This window comes from Elgaria multicarinata, chromosome 11 (assembly GCF_023053635.1).
Source record: "Elgaria multicarinata webbii isolate HBS135686 ecotype San Diego chromosome 11, rElgMul1.1.pri, whole genome shotgun sequence".
Classification (NCBI taxonomy): domain Eukaryota; kingdom Metazoa; phylum Chordata; class Lepidosauria; order Squamata; family Anguidae; genus Elgaria; species Elgaria multicarinata.
This window is the reverse complement of record NC_086181.1, coordinates 45521058-45544149: the sequence shown is the minus strand read 5'-3', so window position 1 is coordinate 45544149 and position 23092 is coordinate 45521058. Positions and strand designations below refer to the sequence as shown.

Here is a 23092-nt window from a genome sequence, read left to right as displayed (position 1 = left end):
CTCTGCTCTGTTCTCTAGACCAGGAGCAGGCAGGTGGGAGGTCTCCAGATGTTTTGGACTTCAGCTCCCAGGAGCCCCTGCGAGCACGGCCAGCGGCCAGGAATGCTGGGAGTTGACGGCCGAAATATTTGGAGATCCGCTTTCTGCTCCAGACTGTTCCATTTGTTTTTTGTTTTTTTCATTTATTTAAAAATATTTCCAAGCCACTTTTCTGTTCGAAAACAATATCCAAAGCAGCTTTTCAGTAGTCAGCATAACGCAATGACATGTTTTAATTAAAAGCCTTTTATAGCGACAAAGCAGTCAAACATCACATCAGACCAGCAGAAGCAAGTAAAAACAAAACACTCCAGCAGCAGCCTTGGAGAATAAAAGGGGTTTGACCTGTTGTACAAGTGGCAGAACCCAAGCCTGCCTGGGGAGGGTGTTCTTGGACTGGGGTGCCACCACTGAAAAGCCCCTTATCCAGTCTCCCCCTTCTTATCCACTGAAGGTGGGGTACCCAGAGCAGGGCTTTCTGACACAGATCTTAAATTTGGGGCGGGTTCATTTGCAAATGAGGAAACGCTGCTTTCTTGCAATATTTGGCAATGTCACCTTGGTTTGCCTAAAGCGGCCTTCCCCAAGCCGGTGCCCTTCAGGTGGGGGCGGGGACGGGGGTGGGAGGGTGGGGAAGGCTGATCCCCAGGAGGAGACGAAGGGGGATGCTGAAGCGTGGCGCCTCTTCCCGCACCTCCCCAGATGAGCAACAAAATCATCCAGATGTGCTGCAAAGACATCTCCCTGGACCGGCTCTTTGAGGGCTACATCAACTCTTCCCGGCAGACGCTCCACGGCTGCATCGCCTGCATGTCGTCTTGGAAGGAGTCCTACCTGTACGCCGCTTATATGCACAACAAGTAAGAGGCCGTCGGCCGGGACGGGGCGGGGGGCGGCCCTGTGGGCCCACGCAGCTGCCCGAGGGCGAGTTCAGCCGCTAACCCCTAGAAGCCCGGACGTGCGCCTCCTCTGCCTGCAGCAGCTGCCCGAAGACTCGGGGGCCCTTTCCCAGCCTCACGAGATCCCTTCACGGGAGGTGCCAGGGGTTGAGCCGCAAACTCATGCCTGCAAATCGTGTGTTCTGGCTGACGAAAGAGGCCTCTCTCTCTCTCTCTCTCTCTCTGGGAGCATCTCCGGAAGGGGAGCAGATGACTTCCTCTTCGCCAAGTGGACGCGGGGCGGGGGGACGGGGCAGGCCCCCCTCTCTCTCCAGCACCCCCCCCCCCGTCCTCTCCTTCTCCTGGGCCGCTTGCAGCCCCACGACCCCCTTGCTTGTGCTGAAGCCCCTGTTCCATGCTCTGGATCCCCCGTCTCGCTGCTGCGGCAGGCGTTCCCCTGGGCTGGGCTTGTGTTCCAAGGGACAGGAGGCCAGGGCAAGCTGACAGTGCGGGGGAGCTATGGAGGGGTGGTGGTGGGGAGGCTGTGTTGCAGTTGGCAAGAAAAGCAGGGCCTTTGTGGCCTTTCTGGAGCTTATGGCCGGGGAAGGGTGATCGTTTCAGGCTGGAGACAGGCGAGAGGGCTGAAGGCCGTTTGGAAATCGGAGCAGTCTCATGCGGCGCATGTGCTCCTCCCGCTCACGGCCCTGTTGAACAGGTTGGAAGGTTTTATGCGTCGTTTCCAAAACCTCCCAAACCTTATCGACCAGAGGCAAAAAGACCCGTGTGAAATGAAACCCCTCCCGAGCCGCTTCCAGCTGTCTTAAAAAGCCATTTTGTTCTGCCTCCAGCCCTGTTTTCGTCTTCCCTCGGCGTCTCCGTAACGCTTTCGTTTCCCACCACTCACCTGCCCAGTGAGCGTCCCCCGGTGTTCTCCGAGCAGGAAGCCAGCTGCCCGGACGGCGCGGGGGCCTGAATGGGTCCCTTTCCTCTCTGCTGAGGGAGCCTCTGGGGAATTGGCTCCGTCCGTGCTTGGAGTGGGGGCAGCGCCTGAGCCGAGCCGAAGCGAGAGCGGCGTGTGGCCCCGCTGTTTTGGGCCCTTGCCTGTGCCTCCTCCGGATCCTGTCGGCAGCCGGTCCTCGGCTTCCCCTGCTCCCCTTCCAGCCCTGGCTCTGTCGTCTGTCCCCCCGATTCTCCTAGGCGTACTTCAGAAATAATGCAACATAATCCATCATTATGATTAGGGATGTCAGGTTTAAGTGGGTGCCTGGTCCTTGACAATTAAGCCTAAGTGTTACTTGTCTGCTTCAAATTCAAATTAGCGGGGCTGGATCAATATCATAAAAGATATAAAGACATTTAACATGCGGGCGGCTCTGACGCGAGGCAGGCGCAGCCCGGCCGGGATGAGGCACTCCAGCCGTGCTCCTGGGGCGAGGGCCTCGCCGGTTCCCGGAGCTCCTTGATTAGATGATTTCTCCAGAACCCTCTTGTCTGCATGGGGCAGAGGGGGCGGGGGGGGGGGGAGGGGGAGAGATGCAGGCCAGCAGGGGGGAGCGGCTCTCTCCCCATCGGCTCCTCCATCCTTTCTCAAGGTGCCTGGACTCTGCCTCAGGGAGAGTTCCGCCTGTTTCTCTAGAGGTTCAGGGGCTACTCCCTGATCGATATCCTATTTCTGACCCCCGTCTACCCCTGAGCTTGTGGGCAGCCCCGTAGGCGGGGCAGGGGGCAGGCTCAAGTTAAAGGAAGCCAGATTCCGGCTGGACATCAGGAAAAACTTCCTGACTGTTAGAGCAGTATGACAATGGAATCAGTTGCCTGGTGAGGTTGATGGCCACACTAGAGGCCATCAAGAGGCAGCTGGACAACCATCTGTCAGGGATGCTTTAGAGTGGATTCCTGCCTTGAGCAGGGGGTTGGACTCGATGGCCTTGTAGGCCCCTTCCAACTCTGCTATTCTATGATTCTATGACCCCTTGCCCCAAACCTGGCAGTGGGGATGGGAGGGGTGACTCCCTTGACCGTGTGCCGCCTCCTCCTCCTCCTCCTCCTTCAGGCTCTCTGGCAGGGGCTGGGTCCTGGACCAGACCAGCATCTTCGCCCAGGTCGATGCCTTTGTCCAGCGCTGCAAGGACCTCCTGGAGGTATGTGGGTGGCGCGCCGGAGGGCCTGGCCCCGCAGACCCCTTGCCCTCTTTGTCGCCTCCCAGGGATTCACGCTGCAAACGCCGCACGGACACCTGCGGCTTCGATGCCCAGGCTGGGTCTCTGGCAGTGCAGGCTGGACCCGTCTGATCTGGGGTCTCCTCTGGATCGTCCGGCCACCTGGCTGGGAGGGGGCCGGCTCAAGGCCTCACCTTTCGCGTTCCCTGAGGGACAGAGGGATGGCAAGTTCCACTCGCCTCCGGGAAGGGAGGAACGGTGGGCTGAACAACGCCGCCCCCCCCCCGGTCTTTGCCCCCTCCACCCCCCCAGGTCTGTGACAGCCAGTATCACTTTGCGCGCTGGGAAGACGGCAAGCAGGCTCCGTTGCCCTGCTTCTTTGGCCAGCGGGGGCCCCAGATGGCCAGGAGCCTGCTGGAGATCGAGGAGACCTTCAATAAGTACCTCAACAACCTCCGGAATGTGAAGGGGGGCATCCTGGACGTGAAGAACACGTCTTGGCACGAGGACTTCAACCGGTGAGCGACGCCCCTCAGCTGCCCTGGGCTGCCAGGGCTCCATGCGCGCACGAGTGGGGGGTGGGGGGTGGGGCAGTCGGGGCCTTACAACGTGCCTCCCCCTCCCTCAGCTTCCGTGCCGGTGTCAAAGACCTGGAGGTGATGACCCAGAACCTGATGAGCTCCGCCTTTGAGACCGTCAAGGACGTGGAGCGGGGCGTGGAGATCCAGGACGTCTTCCACCACTTGTCCTCCCGAGAGGTACGCCTGAGCCGGTGACTGTCCCTCGGCCCAATCGGGGGCGGGGTCCTGCCCTGGGGCACGTGACGTGCCTCCGCGTGTGCCCACCCCCACCGTTGCGGCACCGTCTCCACAGTTGGCTGGGACGCCGCCTCTGCGGTCTGGAGCAGAGCTGTGAGGTCAGAAAGGGGCGGCTTCCTGGCCGGCTTGAGCTGTGGTGCCCTTAACCGGGGTGTGGGTGTGGGTGGGTGTGTGCGGTCATCCTGGCCAGGGCTTGGCTCGCCCTCCTGGCCTAGTTGGTGCACCGTGAGCCCAACGGTCGAGCGCCACTCTTGGGTGCCTGGAGGGTGGTGGGATGCCTGGGTGGCGGGGGAAGGGGTGCTTGGGAGATTTGTGGGAAAGGTCTGGGCGCCCCTCCGCCCAGGCGGCGCACCCCACGAGGCCTCCTCCCTCTCCCCCAGGCCATCAGGCGCACCTTTGACAAGAAAACAGTCGACATCTACATGCTGTTCAACCGGGAGCTCGCCCTGGTCAACAAAGAGCTCAGCAAGAAGATCCCCTTCCTGCCCCCCTACATGGGCCACTGCTCAGGCCTGGCGCACTGGATGCGTGCTCTGCGGCGGCGTGTGGACAAACCCATGAAGGTAAAGGGCTCCGGGGGAGGCATTTGGCCTGAGACGGAGCCCTCGGCTTCGGTGGGTGAGGTCAGGCAACGCCCAGTAGCCCCCCCACGGGTTCTGGGGATCGGCGAGAGGCCGGGGCAGGGCAGTCCAGGTTGGGCTCTTACCTGAAGCCCCCCAGCACCCCCCCCAGCCATCAGCCCCCCCCCCCCCGCTCCTGCCACCGCCGTACGGTGCACAGGCACCGACGGTCGCCAGTCGCAACTTGTTTGCGCGTGATCTGTCCGCCCCCTGATCTGGTGGAGGGAAGACGTGCAGCGGTGGCTTCCGCTCTTGGCTTCCGTCCTGTGCCAGACGCACGATGCTCGGCGAGACAGAGCTGGTCTGTCCCGCTGTGATGTACCTTCACATCAGTCTCGATTAATAAAGAAGAGCGTCCGTGCCCTCCTCCCCCAGAGGGCCGACGGCTTTGGCTGACCAGCAGAAGGGACCCCCTCCCAAGTCCCATGGAGGGCCCACGGGCCCTCCATGGGACTTGGGAGGGGGTCCCTTCTGCTGGTCAGCCAAAGCCGTCGGCCCTCTGGGGGAGGAGGGCACGGACGCTCTTCTTTATTCATCAAGCCACCTCGCCGCTTTCTGGTCTATTTCTCAGCCATTTACCTCAATAACATCCTCTGTCGCTGAGTTCCTTTTGACAGCTTTAATTATACGTTGGGTAGGAACGAAACGACGTTTCCACCATCAATCAGGCTCCTCCCCCCCCTCCTTCCCCTGCGCACAGTTGGAAATTGAAATGGCCAAATCTGCGTCGGGATGGATGCAAAGCCAAGGGCCCATAAGCCAGCTCCCTCTGGTCCTCTCTGCCCGAATCCTGCTCCTCCCCTGCCGGGAACCTTCTCTTTACGCCAGATTCCTAGACCTCGATGCTCCTCTGTCCTTCTTTCGATGTTTGTGGCGTAACGGCACGTGTGCCGGGCCCCAAACGCCGCTCTTGGCAGGCAGAGCAAAGATGCGTTTCCAGGCTCTCCGTCTCTGTAGCGCTGCATTTCTCGCGCCTGGGGCGAGGCGAGACACACGGGCTTCTGCCCACCTTACGGCAAGAAACCTGCGGGGCGCCATTTGCTCGGCGATTCCGGTCAGGCTTCCTAAGCACTCCGGGCCAAGTTGGAAGTTGAAACAGCAGCTGATGGGGGGCAGCCAGGAGAGTGTGGGGCTGGTGGGGAAGGCAGCCTTTGGGTGTCGGCGTCGAGGAGACTGGCATAAGTCAGAAGAGACGTGGGAATTTATTTATTTAGTATTTATTTAGTATGACTGTTAGAGCAGTACAACAATGGAACCAGTTACCTAGGGAGGTTGTGGGCTCTCCCACACTAGAGGCCTTCAAGAGGCAGCTGGACAACCATCTGTCAGGGATGCTTTAGGGTGGATTCCTGCTTTGAGCAGGGGGTTGGACTCGATGGCCTTGTAGCCCCCTTCCAACTCTGCTATTCTAGGATTCTAGGATTCTATCTCATTTGGTGCACACAGGCTTACTCCCTCTAATACTGGAGGGAGCGTGTTCAGAGGAGGGCAACCAGGATGATCAGGGGTCTGGAAACAAAGCCCTATGAAGAGAGACTGAAAGAACTGGGCATGTTGAGCCAGGAGAAGAGAAGATTGAGGGGAGACATGAGAGCACTCTTCAAATACTTGAAAGGTTGTCACCCAGAGGAGGGCCAGGATCTCTTCTCGATCCTCCCAGAGTGCAGGACATGGAATAACGGGCTCAAGTTAAAGGAAGCCAGATTCCAGCTGGACATCAGGAAAAACTTCCTGACTGTTAGAGCAGTACAACAATGGAACCAGTTCCCTAAGGAGGTGGTGGGCTCTTCTCCCACCCTAGAGGCCTTCAAGAGGCAGCTGGAGAAGCATCTGTCAGGGATGCTTTAGGGTAGATTCCTGCATGGAGCAGGAGGTTGGACTCCATGGCCTTGTAGGCCCCTTCCAACTCTGCTATTCTAGGATTCTATGATTTATTTATTGCATTTCTATGCCGCCCAATAGCCGAAGCTCTCTGGGTGGTTTACAAATGCTGTGTGGCCTGGGTGGGAGGCCAGCAGCGTCGCAGGGGCTGTAGGACCAGGGCTTGGGAGCAGGAGGCCGTAGGCCCAGCAAGTTTGAGAAGCTTTGGTTGCTCTTACTGACCACCTGCCTGAGGCTCTATTTCGCGGCCGACACGCCAGCTGAATCTGGGAAATCTCTGCTTTAGGGCAGGCACAGGGCTATGGGTCGAGAGGGGGGACGGGTTTGCCCCGAGGATCACGGGCTACTCAGCTTTGGTGAGTCTTCGAAGGCCGCGGGTAACTAGCACTCCACGTGGCATTACTTCTCAAGCGGTGGCGTTTTCTCTCGCCCGTACTGGCTGGCAACCACGGCGCCACGGCTGAATCAGCTCCGCTAATGACAAACGCTTTTTAAAAGCCTCTCTTTTATTATTTTTAATTTTGGCACAAATAACTGGCCCGATTTTTCTTGGTGACATATGTTGTTTTCTTTCTTACACCCACCGGAAAGAGTTTAATGGGCAACCAGGATCTTATTTTCCCGTTTCATCTGTGCTCGCTGTTGACCAAGCAGTGAACTAATGTTCTTGTGGAGATGGAGACGGGGAGATGGAGCCCGGGGGGGGGGGGGGGGGGCTGCCAGGTGGGTGGGAGGGAGGGGGCAGGAAAAATAGGTGAGCTCAAAACCAGCTGCTGTTCGGCTAATGCCCCTTCCCTCTGAGATGCACACAGGAAGACCTTTCCCGCACAAGATAAAATGTGGGTGTGTTGATGTGACACCATTATACCCTCCCTGGCCCTGCACATCCGTGTGTGCCTTTAGAACCACCAGAACCAGTCCTTTCCAGTGAAACAGGCGGGGGTGGGTGGGTGGGTCTGTGCCTTCAGGCAGGGGAGCTGGGTGCCACGTTTTTCTGCATTGCCACCGGCAGTTGCCAGCCAAGAGTTTCCATCTTAGAGGCCGTCTCTCTGCGTCGGAAGGGAGCAGAACATGTATCTGCCAGATCATTGGGACCAGAGGCACTGCTAGGGTTGGACCACGGTGTACAGGTCCGGGGCCCCGTGATCCGAGAGGGCCCCCAAATGGCACTGAGAGATGACCGTGGGGAGCACAGAGGGAGGCGAAGGCTTCTCCTCCTCCTCCTGCCGGCACGGAAAGGGCCACGAAAGTGGCCGGACAGTGCTGCGGCCCGCCATTTTGGACGGCCCTCTTTTCTCGGCTCATTTGGATTAGCAGTGCCCTGAACCAATCGGAGGCTGCCTTTGGCGATGGCGGGAGGTGGGAGAGTCTGGACGGATGAGAGGATGCGCCCCCTTCCCCAAAGGCAGCTTTTGATTGGGTCAGCGTGCCGCTAATCGAAGTTAGTAAAGAGAAATGCTGCCATTTAAACTGGGGGTGGAGGCGGGGCTGCCGTGCTGGCTGGAGGAGGAGGCGCTTTCCTTTGGCAGGGCTGCTGCACAGCAGGAGGAGGAAGAGATGCCGTTGCCACCTGACAGGTAAAAAGCAGGTCCGAGGTGGCTGGCAGGGAGACCGCCCCCCCAATGTCTTATTTATTTATTTATTTATTTATTTAATTAATTAATTAATTAATTAATTTATATACATAGCTGAAGCTCTCTGGGCGGTTTACAAAAGTTAAAAAACAGTGAACATTAAAAAGTATACAGAATTTAAAACCATCAAAAAATATAAAAACAACAGTATCCATTTTAAACAATGACAGTTCTGGGGTCCATTAATAAACAAACAAACTCAGCATATGTTGTTAAATGCTGTTAAATGCCTGGGAGAAGAGAAAGGTCTTGACCTGGCGCTGAAAAGATAACAGTGTTGGTGCCAGGTGGGCCTCGTCAGGGAGATCGTTCCATAATTGGGGGGGGGGGGCTGGGGGGATCCTCAGACCTGGCTGTGCTTCTGATTGGAACTGGTTTGGGCTGGACTCCGTGGTACAGCCTGCGCTTGGCACCCAGAAGGCCTTTGGTGTGACCCCGAGCACCTCGGGTGATGCGAAACACCTTCTCTGCCGGCCTTCCTGGAGAGCTCCTGCAAATCAGACCGTGCCAGGCGGCGGGCGAGGCGTGGAGCCGTGCGTTCCCTGTGTCTGAAGGGCACCACCCTTCCCCTGGCAGGCCTCTTTGGCTCCCTTCACAAGCAGGGGAAGGGCAAGAAGTGGCCTCGAGCCCCCCCCCGCCTTGCTTGCTCCTGAGGAGAGCCCTCTCGCTTCCCCCCCACCCCCCCGGCAGTGCCTTACTCAAGCCCACTTCATCCCCCACATCGGGACGGGCGAGGAGAGCTTCCAGTCCTACCAGCTGCTGGTTCAGGCCATGGACGAGATCGAGAGGAAGACCTTCCAGGGGTGGACCCAGACCTTGGACAAGGACTGCCTGAAGCGCCTCGACACCCCCCTCCTGGTCCTGAGCACCGAGAAGGCCGGCATGCTGGACATCAATTTTGACAAGTGCGTCGGGGGGGGGGGGGGCGGAGCGGGGCGGGGCGGCGCCCTGGGGGCCGGATCCCCGCCTCACGTGGCCTCCTGCCTTGAGCAGGGGGTTGGACTCGATGGCCTTGTAGGCCCCTTCTACCTCGGCTGTTCTATGATTCTATGATTCCTCTGCGCTTCCCTCCCCAGGCAGCTGCTGAAACTATTTGTGGAAATCCACTACTGGGACCGGGTGCTCTTTGAGATCCCCCACTACGTGGTGGAGGTTTACGAGAGGAAGGAGGACCTGCGGAACCTCCGGGAGAACCTCCTGCTGGTGGCCCGAGACTACAACAGGTTCGTGGCCCGGCTGCTGCTGCCTCCGATGCCCTGGGCCGCTGGCGGGGCCCCTCTCCCAGTGCCGCCCTTCGGAAGGAAGGCCCTGCCTGCACGGCTCCTTCCGCCTCTCCCTCTCTAGAGGATTTTCTGTGGTCAGGGGAGAGCTGGGAGGAGCAGGGGGCGAGTTCTCTGAACCAGGCAGAGCAGTGGCACGGCCAAGGCCTCACCTGGGAGCTGCCGCCTCAGCCCCAGCCCTGCCTGTGCTCCAGCATGACCCCCGGTGACGCGGGGGGTCTCATCAGGAGGAGGCAGCTGTGCCTCGGGAGGTGGTGGCCGGCTCCAAAAGGAGGTCGGAAGACTTCAGTTCCTGTGTATGATTTCCGAAGGTGTGTTTGGCAGCGGGGGGTGCGGGGTGCGTGTGCGTGTGCGCGTTCTCTCGGTTTTGCCACCGTCTTTTCCGAAGTGTGACACGGAGGCGTTTTCTCTGCCGAGAAAGTGTTGTTTGAAATGAGCTTTGTCTTGGCAGCTGCATTTTTTTTTTTTTTTTTTTATCATGACACAAGTGTAAGCGTTTCTTTTGTGCTGGCTTTTTTCCACTCGGGAATTAATTGGAGACCAAGCTGGTGCTGCGGGGAGAGAAATGGGCACCCTTCCTTCCCGGTCCTCAGCAAAAGCTCTCCTGGCTGAGAACAGGGAAGGGTTGAAGCCGGCCTGCGCGCCTGACGGGCTTGTTTGGATCCCATCTAGGTGCGGGGGGTGGGGGTGGTCTAAGCGATAACGCTCCAGGGATGAAGTACGCCCTTGTACCTCCCAGGTCACTCAATTGGGAGTAAAGGTCACTTTGGCATCCTGTACTTAGAATCACTAACACAGTCCGGGAAACACTCCAGGCATGGACTGAAACTTTTTTTTTGGGGGGGGGGGGGAATTCCACTTCATGGACACTATGACCTTGTTTGCACATAACCCTAACCCATGGTTTCTTTAACCCATGGTTTGTTGCCCTACCCAGGGTTTTTCTGGCAGACGATCTAACATACTGTGGTCAATCTTTGGGTTGTTGTTTTCCCTCCTCCTTTGCCCGCTCCCTCCATATATCCTAAATGCCTCTGTGGTGCTGTGGCACCGGCCTATGGAGTGGCTGGTTTTGTTTGTCTGTCTTTCACGGGCCTTGGTTGCCCCCCTCTGTAGCCTGGCGAGGCAACCCTTGAACAACCCATGGTTTAAACAACCCAGAGTTTGCACCACAACGACAAACCCTCGGTTCTCTCCCTGGGCTGTTTGTGCTTAACCATGATTTGTTAGTGTGCCGGGGTCTGCACAGCATGACAACCCAGAATTCCACAACCCGTATCATGGCTTAACGTTATGTGGAAACCAGGTAGGGATTACCCCTCCTTATTACGGAGTGATGGCCTGTAGCTCAGAAGGTTTTTGAGAGGGATTAGAACCAAGTCATGAAGAGGGAGAAGGAGGCGGAGGAGTGGTCCGCCAGGGGCCATTAGCCGTGATGGCCGTACGGAACGCCCATGTCCAGCGGCAATGCGCCTCTTAAGGAACAGCAGCACATGGGGAGGGCTGGGGCCTGCTTGTGGGCTTCCCGGAGGCGTCGGGTTGGCCACTAAGGGAAACCGGTGCTGGACCGTTCGGGTCTGCTCCGGCAGGGCTCTCCTGATGCCCTTAATAAGGAAACCTGACCCTGCGTCCTTCGACATTGGCGCCTGCAATCAGTCGCATCTGGAGGAATCCACTCTGCCTAATGTGGGGATCTGGGCTGGGCCCGTTCCGGAGGGGAAGGGAGAGGCCTCACGCGCGTGTCGTGTCCCCTCAGGATCATCAGCATGCTGTCTGCCGAAGAGAGGGGCCTCTTCCGGGAGCGCATCCGCTACCTCGACCGGAAGATCCAGCCGGGCCTGAAGAAGCTCCACTGGTCCCTCAAAGGGGCGAGCACCGTCTTCATCTCCGAGTGCCGGCTGCACGCGAGCAAGGTCAGCGCGCAAGGTCGGGGCGGTCGGACGCCGGGAGCCTGGCTGCATCCCGAGGGGCGGGGGCAACGGGGTGCGCGCCCGACTCCCAAGGCCTTCGAGGGCCAGGCAGCTCTCGCTTCCGGGCAACCCTGGCTCCTCACGTTCTCTGAGCTCCTCTTCTGCTGCCGAAGTGGTACAAAGACAGCCACGGTGCCTCCCTCTGGACGTGGCTGGCTCCACCTAGGCTCTGCCTTTCAGTCCTCGTTCTCTCGGGTTTCCTCCCCTCGGCCAAAACCCTGGTCCCTGGACTGCGGCCGCCTTCTCCCCTCCGCTCTGCCATCGTCTTGCGCCTCTCCAGCGCTCTGCTGCCCAAATGATTCTCCCCTCTCGTTGTGAAGCAGCCTCCCATCTCTTAGCTGGCCCTCTGGCAAGCTCCTCCTCCTCCTCCTCCTTGGGTGGGCGTGGCTTGCTTTGGCATCCCCCGTGGTGCTGAGCCCAGGATTTCTTCAAGCGGGGTTCCGCCAGTGTTCCCTGCCCGGCCCGCTTTCAGCAGAGGGGCTGGTCTGCTCCCCCACCCTCTGCGCAGGGCGAATACGGGCGCCAGCTGGGCCCCCGCCCCAGGCCAGCTCTGCTCTGCCTGCGTCTCCCCCTGAGCCCGGCTGCCTTCCCTCCTCCTCCCCTTTGCCTTCCCCACAGGTGCAGAACATTGTGAACGAGTACAAGGCGGCCACCTTGGCCATCGCCCGCTGGGCCCAGCAGATGAGTGAAGCCTTGCTGGTCCGTATCACGGGCAAGCGGGTGTACAATGACTTGGAGTTCGAGGAGGACCAGAAGGACCACCGGGACCTGGGGCAGAAGAAGCTCATCAACTTCCACGAAGACAGCATTGCTATCATGCGGCAGACGTACGAAGTCTTCAAGCATGACGGGCCAGAGGTGAGCAGGCTAGGTGGGGATGGGCCGGGTTCAGGGCACGGAGCCCGACCTGGGGCTTGGTTGAAAGCGGCAGCTTTTACTTTCCAAAAATAACAAAATAACGAAGTGCATTAGAATTAATTGAATGGCACCGAGAGGAATTGAAGCGCCTGGTGGGTTCATTTCTGCAACTCCCTCCAGGTGGTGCTGTTGCGTTTCAGGTAAGGAACACTTTGGAATGGCACCGGGGGGGGGGGGGGAGATTACAATTCAGCGACTGCAGAGTGCGCATTTGGAAGGGTTAGGGTCGCTGGAGCGGTGGGCCGCGTTGTCTCTCACTAACCTGGTCACGGACATCAGTCGTCCTTCGTCGCTGGGCAAAGTGGTTTGCGGTGGAATTTCAGGCCACGGTAGAAAGTTCCCACAGAAACCGAATGGAACTTCCGCCCGCCTGCGGCGTGGAAGAGGGCCTGCTGCTGCTGCGTGGGTTCTCTGTGAGGGTGTTTCTGCCGCAGCCCAGATCCCGCTGCCTCTTGCCCTGCAGGTTCAGCAGCACTGGTTCAACTACACAGTCAAGATGGACCGGATGATGGAGGACGCCCTGCGGCTGAACGTCAAGTGGTCCCTGATGGAGCTCTCCAAAGCCATCAACGGGGACGGCAAGACCAGCCCAAACCCCCTCTTCAGGGTGAAGGTGATTCTGCAGGACAACTACCCCGGCCAGACCCCACAGGTGAGTCCACCCCCCTCCGTCCTCATTTGCTCTGGACTCTTCGAAAAGCCCCCTGGGGGGCTTTTCTGATGGGGCGGGCAAGAATGCACGTTGGGCGTCTTGCTCCTTCATCCTCTGGAATGCCACGTGAACAAAGAAACCTTTCGAAGTGAGAAAACGGATTGGATTTCGGTTCTTAAAAAGAAAGGGAGAGGCTTCCTTTCTGCTCAGGCCTTCTTCATCATTGGCTTTGTGCCCGCGGCTTCCCTGGGGGCTCGCTGGGGGCTCCCGGCCCGTTCTGCGGACCCACCGGCTTCTGCTCCCGCAGGTGGAGTTTTCTCCGACTCTCGCTCAGCTGGCGAACATGGTCAACGACATCAGCGTCCACCTGATCACCAGCATCGCTGTCTTCCGCCACCTCCCGGAGATCCTCACCAGGCGCAAGTTTGCCCGCGAGCCCATCTCTGCCCTCGTGGGTAAGGAGGCCCTCGGAGCAAGGAGGAGCAGAACCGACAAGGGATCGTTTCAAGACTTACTAATTATTCTGGAAATTTCCACCTTCAAGCAAGTTCCTGGCGTGGCTCATAACCGCCACCGGCACCCCGCCCCATTCAAAACAGAAGGAAAGCAATTAAGGGTGCAAATCCTGTGCATGTTTCGACAGAAAAGAAGTTGTACAACTCCTAGCGTGGCTGGCTGAGGAATGCCGGGAGTTGGAGGATTCTTCCTGTCGAAATATGCGCGGGGTGGTGCTATAAAAGGCGCAACGCACATATGAAAAGCAGAACCGTTTCGAATGAGTACTTTAAAACCATGTGCAGAGATAAAACCATGGAAAAAGCCCCGGGGAAATAAATAGGCCTTTCCTTGCTGCTGAAGTGACATCATAGAATCCTAGAATAGCAGAGTTGGAAGGGGCCTACAAGGCCATCGAGTCCAACCCCTTGCTCAATGCAAGAATCCACCCTAAAGCATCCCTGACAGAGGGTTGTCCAGCTGCCTCTTCAATGCCTCTAGGGTGGGAGAGCCCACAACCTTCCTAGGTAACTGATTCCATTGTCATACTGCTCTAACAGTCAGAAAGTTTTTCCTGATGTCCAGCTGGAATCTGGCATCCTGTCACTTGAGCCCGTTATTCCATGTCCTGCACTCTGGGAGGGTTGAGAAGAGATCCTGGCCCTCCTCTATGTGACAACCTTTTAAGTATCTGAAGGGTGCTCTCATGTCTCCCCTCCATCATCTCTTCTCCAGGCTAAACATGCCCAGTTCTTTCAGTCTCTCCTCATAGGGCTTTGTTTCCAGACCCCTGATCATCCTGGTTGATGATGATGATGATAGTAATAGATCCTAGAATCCTAGAATAGCAGAGTTGGAAGGGGCCTACAAGGCCATCTAGTCCAACCCCCTGCTCCATGCAGGAATCCACCCTAAAGCATCCCTGACAGGTGGTTGTCCAGCTGCCTCTCGAAGGCCTCTAGTGTGGGAGAGCCCACAACCTCCCTAGGAGTGAGCTCCACAGGACCCCCACAGAGTCGCTTCCCGGCCTTATTAGGAAAGGAGCCTGAGCTTCAGGGTCTGCCCGTCATGACCTGGCTCCCCCCCCCTCCGTTTGCAAGACGTGGACGGAGTGGGTGGCCTGCCTGGGAACAACGTGCGCATGCGAAGGTGCTGTTCCATGAAGCCATGTTGTCCGTGAGCGGCCCCGCGGTCTGGGTCCCCATCCTGCATCCCTGCTACAAGGTGCTGAGCAGAGGGGAGTGGCAGGGGAGCGGGGCTGATGCCTTGCCAGGCTGGCGGGCATTCTCCCCTCTCCGAGAGCCAGCAGAGTGTCGTTCCCCAAGGGCTGCTGGCCTGTGACCCGTGGGCTTTGGCCTCCCTCTCCAGAACCTGTTGCCTCTGTGTGACATTGTGGGGGCGGGGGCAGGAGCCCTGTTGGCAAGGAGAAACGGGGCACAGTGGGGCAGAGCAGGCCTTCAGGGTCTCTCCCAACGAAGCGGTTTACGGAGCGCATGTTGGAGCGGAGGCGGGCCTTGGCAGGCAGAGTGGGAGAAGCAGTGGAGCCCGGCCTCCTTCCCCTTGCGCTTGGCAGCCATTATAACGGCCTTCGGCGGTCGTTACATCCTACAGCCGGCAGCTCTAGAAGAGCCAGATGCGAGGCGGGGATTTTGCAGCCGTTGTGGGGGGCCTCTTGCAGCCAAGGAGAGAGACACGCTCCGAACCGCGGCCAGGCACAAACTGCAGGCACAAACAGCCAGGCTGCCGCCGGGCTTTTGTCGGGTTCTGTTTTCAGCCTTTTTACTCAGGGCTGAAGCCCAGGAAGACTTTGGTGTTGTGCTGCTGCTGCTGCTGCCTCTCCCTCCCCCCCCCCAGTGCTTGTTTGTGTCGCGGTGTGTGATTCATGGCGCTGCCTCTGCACCTCCTGGAGGCTCCCCGGGAAGTCTTGAGAGGGGACGATGGAGTAACACAGAGGCGGTGCTGGTAGGAGGCTGCCTCCAACCCCACCCCGTATCCTGGAAGGGAAAAGAAGAGAGGTGATTTTGGTTTGCGCCTCTCATGGTTCGGCTTTCCTCCCGAAAAGGAGGCCTGCAGGCTCCACTTCCCCTGATGGCTTGTGAGGTTTAGCATCACGGTGCCCGAGTTCCCTGAAGCCTGGTGGAATCCTAGAATCCTAGAATAGCAGAGTCGGAAGGGGCCTACAAGGCCATCGAGTCCAACCCCCTGCTCAATGCAGGAATCCACCCTAAAGCATCCCTGACAGGTGGTTGTCCAGCTGCCTCTTGAAGGCCTCTAGGGTGGGAGAGCCCACAACCTCCCTAGGTCACTGGTTCCACTGTCGTACTGCTCTAACAGTCAGGAAGTTTTTCCTGATGTCCAGCCGGAATCTGGCTTCCTTTAACTTGAGCCCGTTATTCCGTGTCCTGCACTCTGGGAGGGTCGAGAAGAGATCCTGGCCCTCCTCTGTGTGACAACCTTTCGAGTATTTGAAGAGTGCTCTCATGACTCCCCTCCATCTTCTCTTCTCCAGGCTAAACATGCCCAGTTCTTTCAGTCTCTCCTCATAGGGCTTTGTTTCTAGACCTCTGAGCTAGGCGAGGGACAATTAGGAAAACAACGCAGAAAACTTCTCGGGATATCTCAGCCATCTATCAGATATCCAGGGCAGCCCATAACACAGCCTTTCAAAACCTGGGGCCTTCCGGCATAGATGGCTAGGGGATTCTGGGAGATGCAGTCCAACGCATCGTGGGGGGGTGAGGGAGGTTGGGAAAGGCTGCAATGGTAGCTTCTCTCGGTTGGGGTGGGAGGACCTCCCCACCCCACCCCCCAGAGCAGAGAGAAAGGGTTAACCCCCCCTCCAACAAACCACACCTTTAATGTAACGTGTAGCCTGGCCCTAAGGTAACGGCCAGTGCTGTGTCTTGGGGCAATGAATTCCAGGCATATGGCGCTTGTACAGCAGGGCTTCCCCCCTTGGCTGGCCTGCGTCTGCTGTCCATCCATGTTAGTGCTGGTGTTATGAGAGCTGGTTTTATTAACTCCCCCTGCTCCCCCCACCCCCAGGTGACACATCTGGGGGTGAATCACATCTGTCCCTCAAGCCTTGCCTTTTGTCATAGGGGCTGTGCTCCAGCTTTTGTCATAGGGGCTGTGCTCCAGCCCCACAGATTGTTTTGCTTGCCCCTTTTCTGTGACTTTTCCCTGTGAGATGACCTCTGCTGAGAGAGGGACAGAAGGAGCAAGACCCAGCTGGTTCTCTGGGACATCTGGAGCATGTTCAGAGGAGGGCAACCAGGATGATCAGGGGTCTGGAAACAAAGCCCTTTGAAGAGAGACTGAAAGAACTGGGCACATTTAGCCTGGCGAAGAGAAGATGGAGGGGAGACATGATAGCACTCTTCAAAGACTTGAAAGGTTGTCCCACAGAGGAAGGCCAGAATCTCTTCTTGATCCTTCTAGAGTGCAGGACACGGAATAACGGTCTCAAGTTAAAGGAAGCCAGATTCCAGCTGGAGATCAGGAAAAACTTCCTGACTGTTAGAGCAGTACAACAATGGAACCAGTCACCTAGGGAGGTTGTGGGCTCTCCCACACTAGAGGCCTTCAAGAGGCAGCTGGACAAGCATCTGTCAGGGATGCTGTAGGGTGGATTCCTGCATTGAGCAGGGGGTTGGACTCGATGGCCTTGTAGGCCCCTTCCAACTCTGCTATTCTATGATTCTATGATCTCAGCAGCTTTTGATACTATCAGCCATGGTACCTTGAGTTTGATGCTCCTAATAAGGACCTGCTGTCTTAGCCCATGTCTTTTTGGTGTACTGAAGAGACTTTGATGAGGGACATTGACAAAAGCCTTTTGGCAGGCCAAGTAAATAACGTTTATTGCATCGCCCCTATATACATACTTGTTGACGCTCTCAAGGGACTTCAAAAGGCGAGACTTCCCATAGCAGAAGCCATGCTGATTCTTCCTCATCAAGGCTTGTCCTTTTATTTGATTAATAATGTTATCTTCAATAAAGCTTTCCACGGATTGGCTGTGCAAATTTACGTGTACCCTGCAATTTTATCTGTCATTTCCTGGATCTGTCTGGATCTCTTTTTTAAAATGGGCTTTATGTTGGCTACCTTCCAGTCCTCCAGTACTGAGGACTGGAGGCTGATCTTCATGACAAGTTGCACATCTACATTAGAAGACCAGCAATTTTGCATTTGAGTTCTTCAAGAACTTTTCGGTGGAGGCTATTTGGATCCGGTGGGTTCTACATTGGGCTCAAGGTGGGGGACCCTGGGCTTGGCTTAGTGAGGCTGGCCAGATGGGCGTCAAGGAATTGCAACAGTCTGTAGTTGGCCGGGTCTTGGCAGCTTCACAACACCTGGTTTCTTTACCCTTCCTCAGAACGGGATGAGGACATAAAGAAAATCCAGGCGCAGATCAGCAACGGCATGCAGAGTAATGCAACGCATCTCCAGACATACCTGAAGACCTGGGATGTGTACCGCGAGATCTGGGAAGTCAACAAAGATGCCTTTATCAACCGCTACCGGCACCTCAACCCGCTGGTGTCGTCCTTTGATGCTGACACGGCTCGGTAAGTGGGAACGGCTGGGGGTGGGCGAGGGTGAGTTTGTAAATGGCGGCTAGGGATACGTGCCGGGGCTGTTGCCCTCAGGTCCTCCTTGCGGGCTCCCTGGAAACATCGGCTCAGGTCAGGCAACACGTTAGTCAACGCAGTGTGAAAACTCCACTCAACGGTTGAGTTTTTAGGGGGTATATTCCCCACACAACATGTTCTAACTCCACCGTTGTGTGACTGTGGGCTACCGTGGAGTTGACTAAAAGTCAACACGGCGTTTGAGTGGCAGTTCCTCTGCCCTCTCTCCTCCCGATGGTATCTCGTGTGGCGCAGAGCGGTAAAGCAGCAGTTTCTGATGCTGAAACTCTCCTCACGGCCTGAGTTTGATCCCAGCGGAAGCTAGTTTCAGGCAGCCGGCTCGGGTCCCCCAGTTAGCTGGGGGAAAGGTAATAACGGCCAGGGAAGGCAACAGCAAACCACACCACTATAAGGCCTGCCAAGAAAACGTCAGTGAAAGCTGGCGTCCCTCCAAGAGTCAGTAATGACTCAGTGCTTGCATGAGAGAGGATTGCTGCAAAAAAAAACCAATCCTAGCGGCTCTCCCAGAACGGCACTTGCTCCTTTCGCCGCTCTTGCCAGGGAACTCTGTAGCCAGCGGGAAAAGGCAACGCAGTGGAACACTCCACAGAGCCCTCCACACAACACAACGGTTGTGCAAGAACTCTCCTCTGCACAGCGTAGATATTCTGCATGGAGTGTTTTCCAAAAAAAAACCTTCGCCGTTGTGTGGAATTTTCCCGCCAGACAAAAAACTCCCCGGTGGAGTTCTAAAACCACTATTTATTTATTATATTTTTATACTGCCCAATAACCGTAGCTCTCTGGGCGGTTGAGAAACGTGTTGTCTGAACTGAGCCGTCAGCGGGTTGGCCACTGTGAGAAGCAATCCGGATGCTGGGTGAGGTGGAACAAATTGATCCTCTCTGACCACGCTCTTCTCATGCGGGCAACGCAAGGCCCAGAGCCTCCCCATGCCTGAGCTGTTCCCATGGGATGATGCGCGGTAGCTCCGTGCACAGCCCCAGGATCTCTCCAACGCGATGAGCCAAGTCATGATGCAGCTGGTGAATATTTGGACGTGAGCTACTGGATCCCTTCCATTAGGTATTGGGAGGCACCAATCGCATCTTGTCCCGCCCCTGGGATCATCCGCCATAGCAGGAAGGAGAGAAAAGGCAGCTGCCCTGGAAGAGGCCTAGCCTCGGATTGCTGGGCAGGGGCAATTCTGCCACGATTGGGTCATAGAATCATAGAATAGCAGAGTTGGAAGGGGCCTACAAGGCCATCGAGTCCAACCCCCTGCTCCAGGCAGGAATCCACCCTAAAGCATCCTAAAGGATCGGCACGGGTCCCTCCCGTCAGAGGCATAGGCTGACCCAGAGAGCCTTTCCGGTAGGGAGGGTAGGAGCGAGAGTCCGGCCCGCAGCGAAGGCACTCCACCTGCACAGATGAAGGACGAGGGGCCCGGAAGCAGGGACCAAGAGGGAAGCTGGGCATTTTGGAGGCCAGGCCCGGGAGCGAGCAGGAGCCCACCGGCTTCTGGAGATCAGGGACGGAAGACACTCCTGGCAAGCGAGGCCAGGAAAGCCTGGGGGGCCCCCTTACAGGATGCGCCACGCCCTTAAGCTATCCCCTCTGGCAACAGTCGGCCGGCTGTCGGTCCGGATTTGGCCACGGGGCCCATTGAGCGCACGCCGGCCACGTCACGTGATAACGCCAGCCCACGTCGAAAAGGCGGCGAGCTGGTCATGACCTCATCCTACAGCAGCCTTCCCCAAGCTGGCGCCCTCCGGAGGCGTCGGAGTGCAGCTCCCGGCATCCCCAGCCGGCCGGCTGGGGATGCCGGGAGCTGCACTCCGACGCCTCCGGAGGGCGCCAGCTTGGGGAAGGCTGCCCCGAGGGGTGGGTGTTGTCCTTGGCGTCCCCCGTTTCAGCTTGCGGAGCTGGGCCCAAAAGATCAGCTGAGGACTCCCCCCGCTGCCCAGGCACACCGTGGAGCGTTCCAGCCGCGCCCTGCCCGAAGCAAAGCTTTGTGGGAGAGCGGGGCCGGGCCACCTGCCTGCCCTCTTTCGCCTCCCCTGCGGCTCCCGTCGGCGAGGGCATTCCGCTTTCCCTTCCCGCCGCAGGCCGCGGGGGCACCGCCGCTGTGCGCCTCTCAACGGCTGCCCTGCCCAGTCCAGCGGCGGAGGCTGGAACCCAGCGCGGCTTGAGCGATGGCTTTGGGAGAACGAGCAGCGGGAAGAAGGAAACCTGTTTCCATGCAAATGTCAAAAGTGATTGCAGGCAACCCAAACCGGGGAGAGGAATACAAGGAGCCTGAGCGCTCACGTCGGATGTTTGTACAGCTCTCCCCCTGGAGACATCGCATTAAGAGCTCTGTAAACAAGATCCAGCTGCTACAGTAGACTAAGCAAATAGGCTCGGAAAGCCGGTCCGCCCTCGGAGACCCTGCCCGGCGGGGTTGGCCGGGCCGGGGAAGCGAGAGGCCTTGGCTCGGGAACTAGGCGGGCCCTTCGGGTGGGGGGGGGAAGAATCGTCTCCCTGCTTCGGCGGGCAGCCTCCACGCTTGCTGCTGGGCCTCCCTTCCTTGAGGCGGGAGCCACGGCCGGACCCCGTTGGTCTGGTCTCCTGATGGGAGGCAGAGGGGGAAGGGAAGCTGGGCTTCCCATCACCCCCCCAACCCCGACTTTGCCAGAGGCATGAGGATGACGACTCCTAGAGTGCCGTCAGTGTGCGCTCTAGGACAGCTCCCTAATTAGAGGAGTGTGCGTTCTAAAATTCAACATGGCGGGAACCGAGAGAGGAAACAGAGGCAAGTGGAGGCAGGGGGGAAATGAGGGGCGCACAGGCCCCGGGGCCCAGGGGGCAGCCGAAGAGAAGGAGTGATGGAGTCTTTTGAGGGAGCAGGAGGCCCTCGGGCGGTAGAGGATGGTGGAACAGCAGAAGTGAAGATCCCTGGAACGGATGTGTCCGGGTGGAAGAGCGGAGGGCGAATTGGGGGAGGGAGGGATCCAGGACCAGACAGAAAGCCAGGCTAGAGATTTAGGTGTGGGGGGGTGCGGTACGGTGTCCTGTGGCGGGAACAACGAGAGGGGAGAACGATTTGGGCAGCAGAGCGCTGGAGAGGCGCGAGGCGATGGCAGAGCGGAGGGGAGAAGGCGACAGCAGTCCAGGGACCAGAGTTTTGGCCGAGGGGAGGAAACCCAAGAGAACGAGGACTGAAAGACAGAGCCCAGGCCAGGTGCCTGCTCCGCAGGGTCACGGGGCCGACAGACGAGGGAAACGTTTGGGGAGGAAAGAGGAAGTGGGCATTTTTTGCCCGGTGCCCTGGCCGGTTTCCAGAGGCTCTTTCCCCTGCCACTGCTCAGTTTGGGCAGGAGAAGCCGGACAGAGCTGCTTCCTCCTCCTCCTCCTCCTCCTCTTCCTCCTCCTCCTCTGGTGAGCCAGGCCGAGCCCCCCCCTCCATTTCTGCCAGTTCACTTGCCTTGGCCCCGGAGAGGAAGGCATCATGGCCAAGAGCGATTCGTGTCTACATGCGAGAGGAATCAGCGGAAGGATTCCATCCCTGATCCTTTAATCTTTTAATAATTTATTGAACAAGCATGTTGAGTGCTTTAGAGGGAGAGAGAGAGGGAAAGAGAGAGAGAGAGAGAGAGAGAGACTTGGCCCCCTCCCCGCCCTCACCCCCAGGAGCTCGCTTGCTCGCTTGCTCGCTCGCTCGCTCTCACGTTCAAGAGGGAGACGGGAAGCCGCCGGAGGACTTGAGGCCGCCTCTGCTTGGCGGTTTGAGGTTTGTTGCGGTGGAAAAATACGGGCGACGAAGAGGAACAGCGGCGTCCTCTGAGCGCCCCGGTGTCACGGGCAGGTCAAGGGTGTCCCTGGGGCAGGCTGCCCGGGCGGGGGCCTCTCCAGCAGCTGCCGTTTGCCTTTTGAACTTTTTCCTTTGCAGCACATTTTACGAGTTTCTGATTCCTCGCATTCTCAAGCGTGCGCCCGATAAATTCCCAAGTTTAAGGCAACGAGGGGGGGAACGGACCACTTTTAACGGGAGGTCAGCAAAAGAGCCCATAAGTAACCGTCACCAGGGGGCTGGCTTTTCCGCCGCGTTTGTGCCACATGCGCCGGCGGAGAGGAGCCGGGTGTTGCTGTGCGGCATCCATCTCCCTCGCGCTCCCACCAGCATCTTTCCAGCTGGCCTCCACGCTCTGCTGACTCAGCACTCCTGACACACTTAATTTACGGGCCCGGCGTGGGGGGGGGGGGGCGGGAGAGGCAAATTTGGACTCGTAAGGAGGGGGGCGGGGGCGAGGGACGCTGCCGCCCAATCCGTCTCTGCCAGGGCCCGGCGGTTACCTTGCCCCCCCATTGGTCTCCGCTGGGGCTGTGTTGTTTTCCTCGTTTCCTTTGTATCCCCGTTAGTAAAGTTTGCCTTTGTGTTTCCAGTGACCCATTGACAGGGAATTAATTAATGAAACAGGAAAATTTAATAAGATCCCTTGGGGCTGGAAGGGTCCTCCGCCTGCCGGCCTCCCTTGCTTCGATGAGTCAGGGAGACGAGGACGAAGCCACGTTTCAATTAACCAACCACTTGCAGGGATCTGCCTCTCCTTCCCCCAAACTGCTCCTGTTGCGTGGCCGTGGGACAGAACTCGCGTGGCTCGAGGACAGAGGGCAGGCGGGCGGGGCCTGTCTGTCACCACGTGTGCCGAGGCCAGGAGAAGCTGCTGTTCTTTTCGCCTAAAGGCCTCCCCCCAAATGTGCCACCCGGGACTTAGAACGCTCCCAGCCTCCCCCTCCAGCCAGCCTAGAACCTAAAGCAGCAGAGGGATCTTGGGAATTTTGAGATCTGGGTCAAGTGAGACCTTATTTAGAGTCTAGGCAAGCTGAGGTTGAGGATTGGATGGATGTGGTTTATTAACGAACCTGACTAATCTATGCAGGTTGCACTCAGGTACGTTAGATTCACTACAGCAACGCCAGCACAGCTGCTGCTCAGGAGTTCAGTGAACTTCAGCATCGCAAGCAACCAGGGAGGCCTTTTTTCCTGCAGCACGGAGGGGGTGGGGTGGAACGGGGGTGGGGGTCGGTTTGGAGGCGGTGTGCTGTGGAATACCTGTAGCTGGGGTGGG

General features: G+C 58.0%; 1 protein-coding gene across 1 annotated transcript in view; it reads left to right on the top strand.

The window, feature by feature from the left end:
- The window catches only part of DNAH2 (dynein axonemal heavy chain 2), a 96585-nt gene that overhangs the window by 12380 nt on the left and 61113 nt on the right, over window positions 1-23092 (top strand). The window contains exons 6-15 of the mRNA XM_063138104.1: window positions 3389-3594; window positions 3705-3834; window positions 4275-4457; window positions 8720-8934; window positions 9106-9252; window positions 11066-11222; window positions 11898-12137; window positions 12661-12849; window positions 13157-13304; window positions 17726-17918. Of these exons, the coding sequence (XP_062994174.1) occupies window positions 3389-3594; window positions 3705-3834; window positions 4275-4457; window positions 8720-8934; window positions 9106-9252; window positions 11066-11222; window positions 11898-12137; window positions 12661-12849; window positions 13157-13304; window positions 17726-17918 (1808 nt within the window). The remainder of the gene's footprint in view (window positions 1-3388; window positions 3595-3704; window positions 3835-4274; window positions 4458-8719; window positions 8935-9105; window positions 9253-11065; window positions 11223-11897; window positions 12138-12660; window positions 12850-13156; window positions 13305-17725; window positions 17919-23092) is intronic.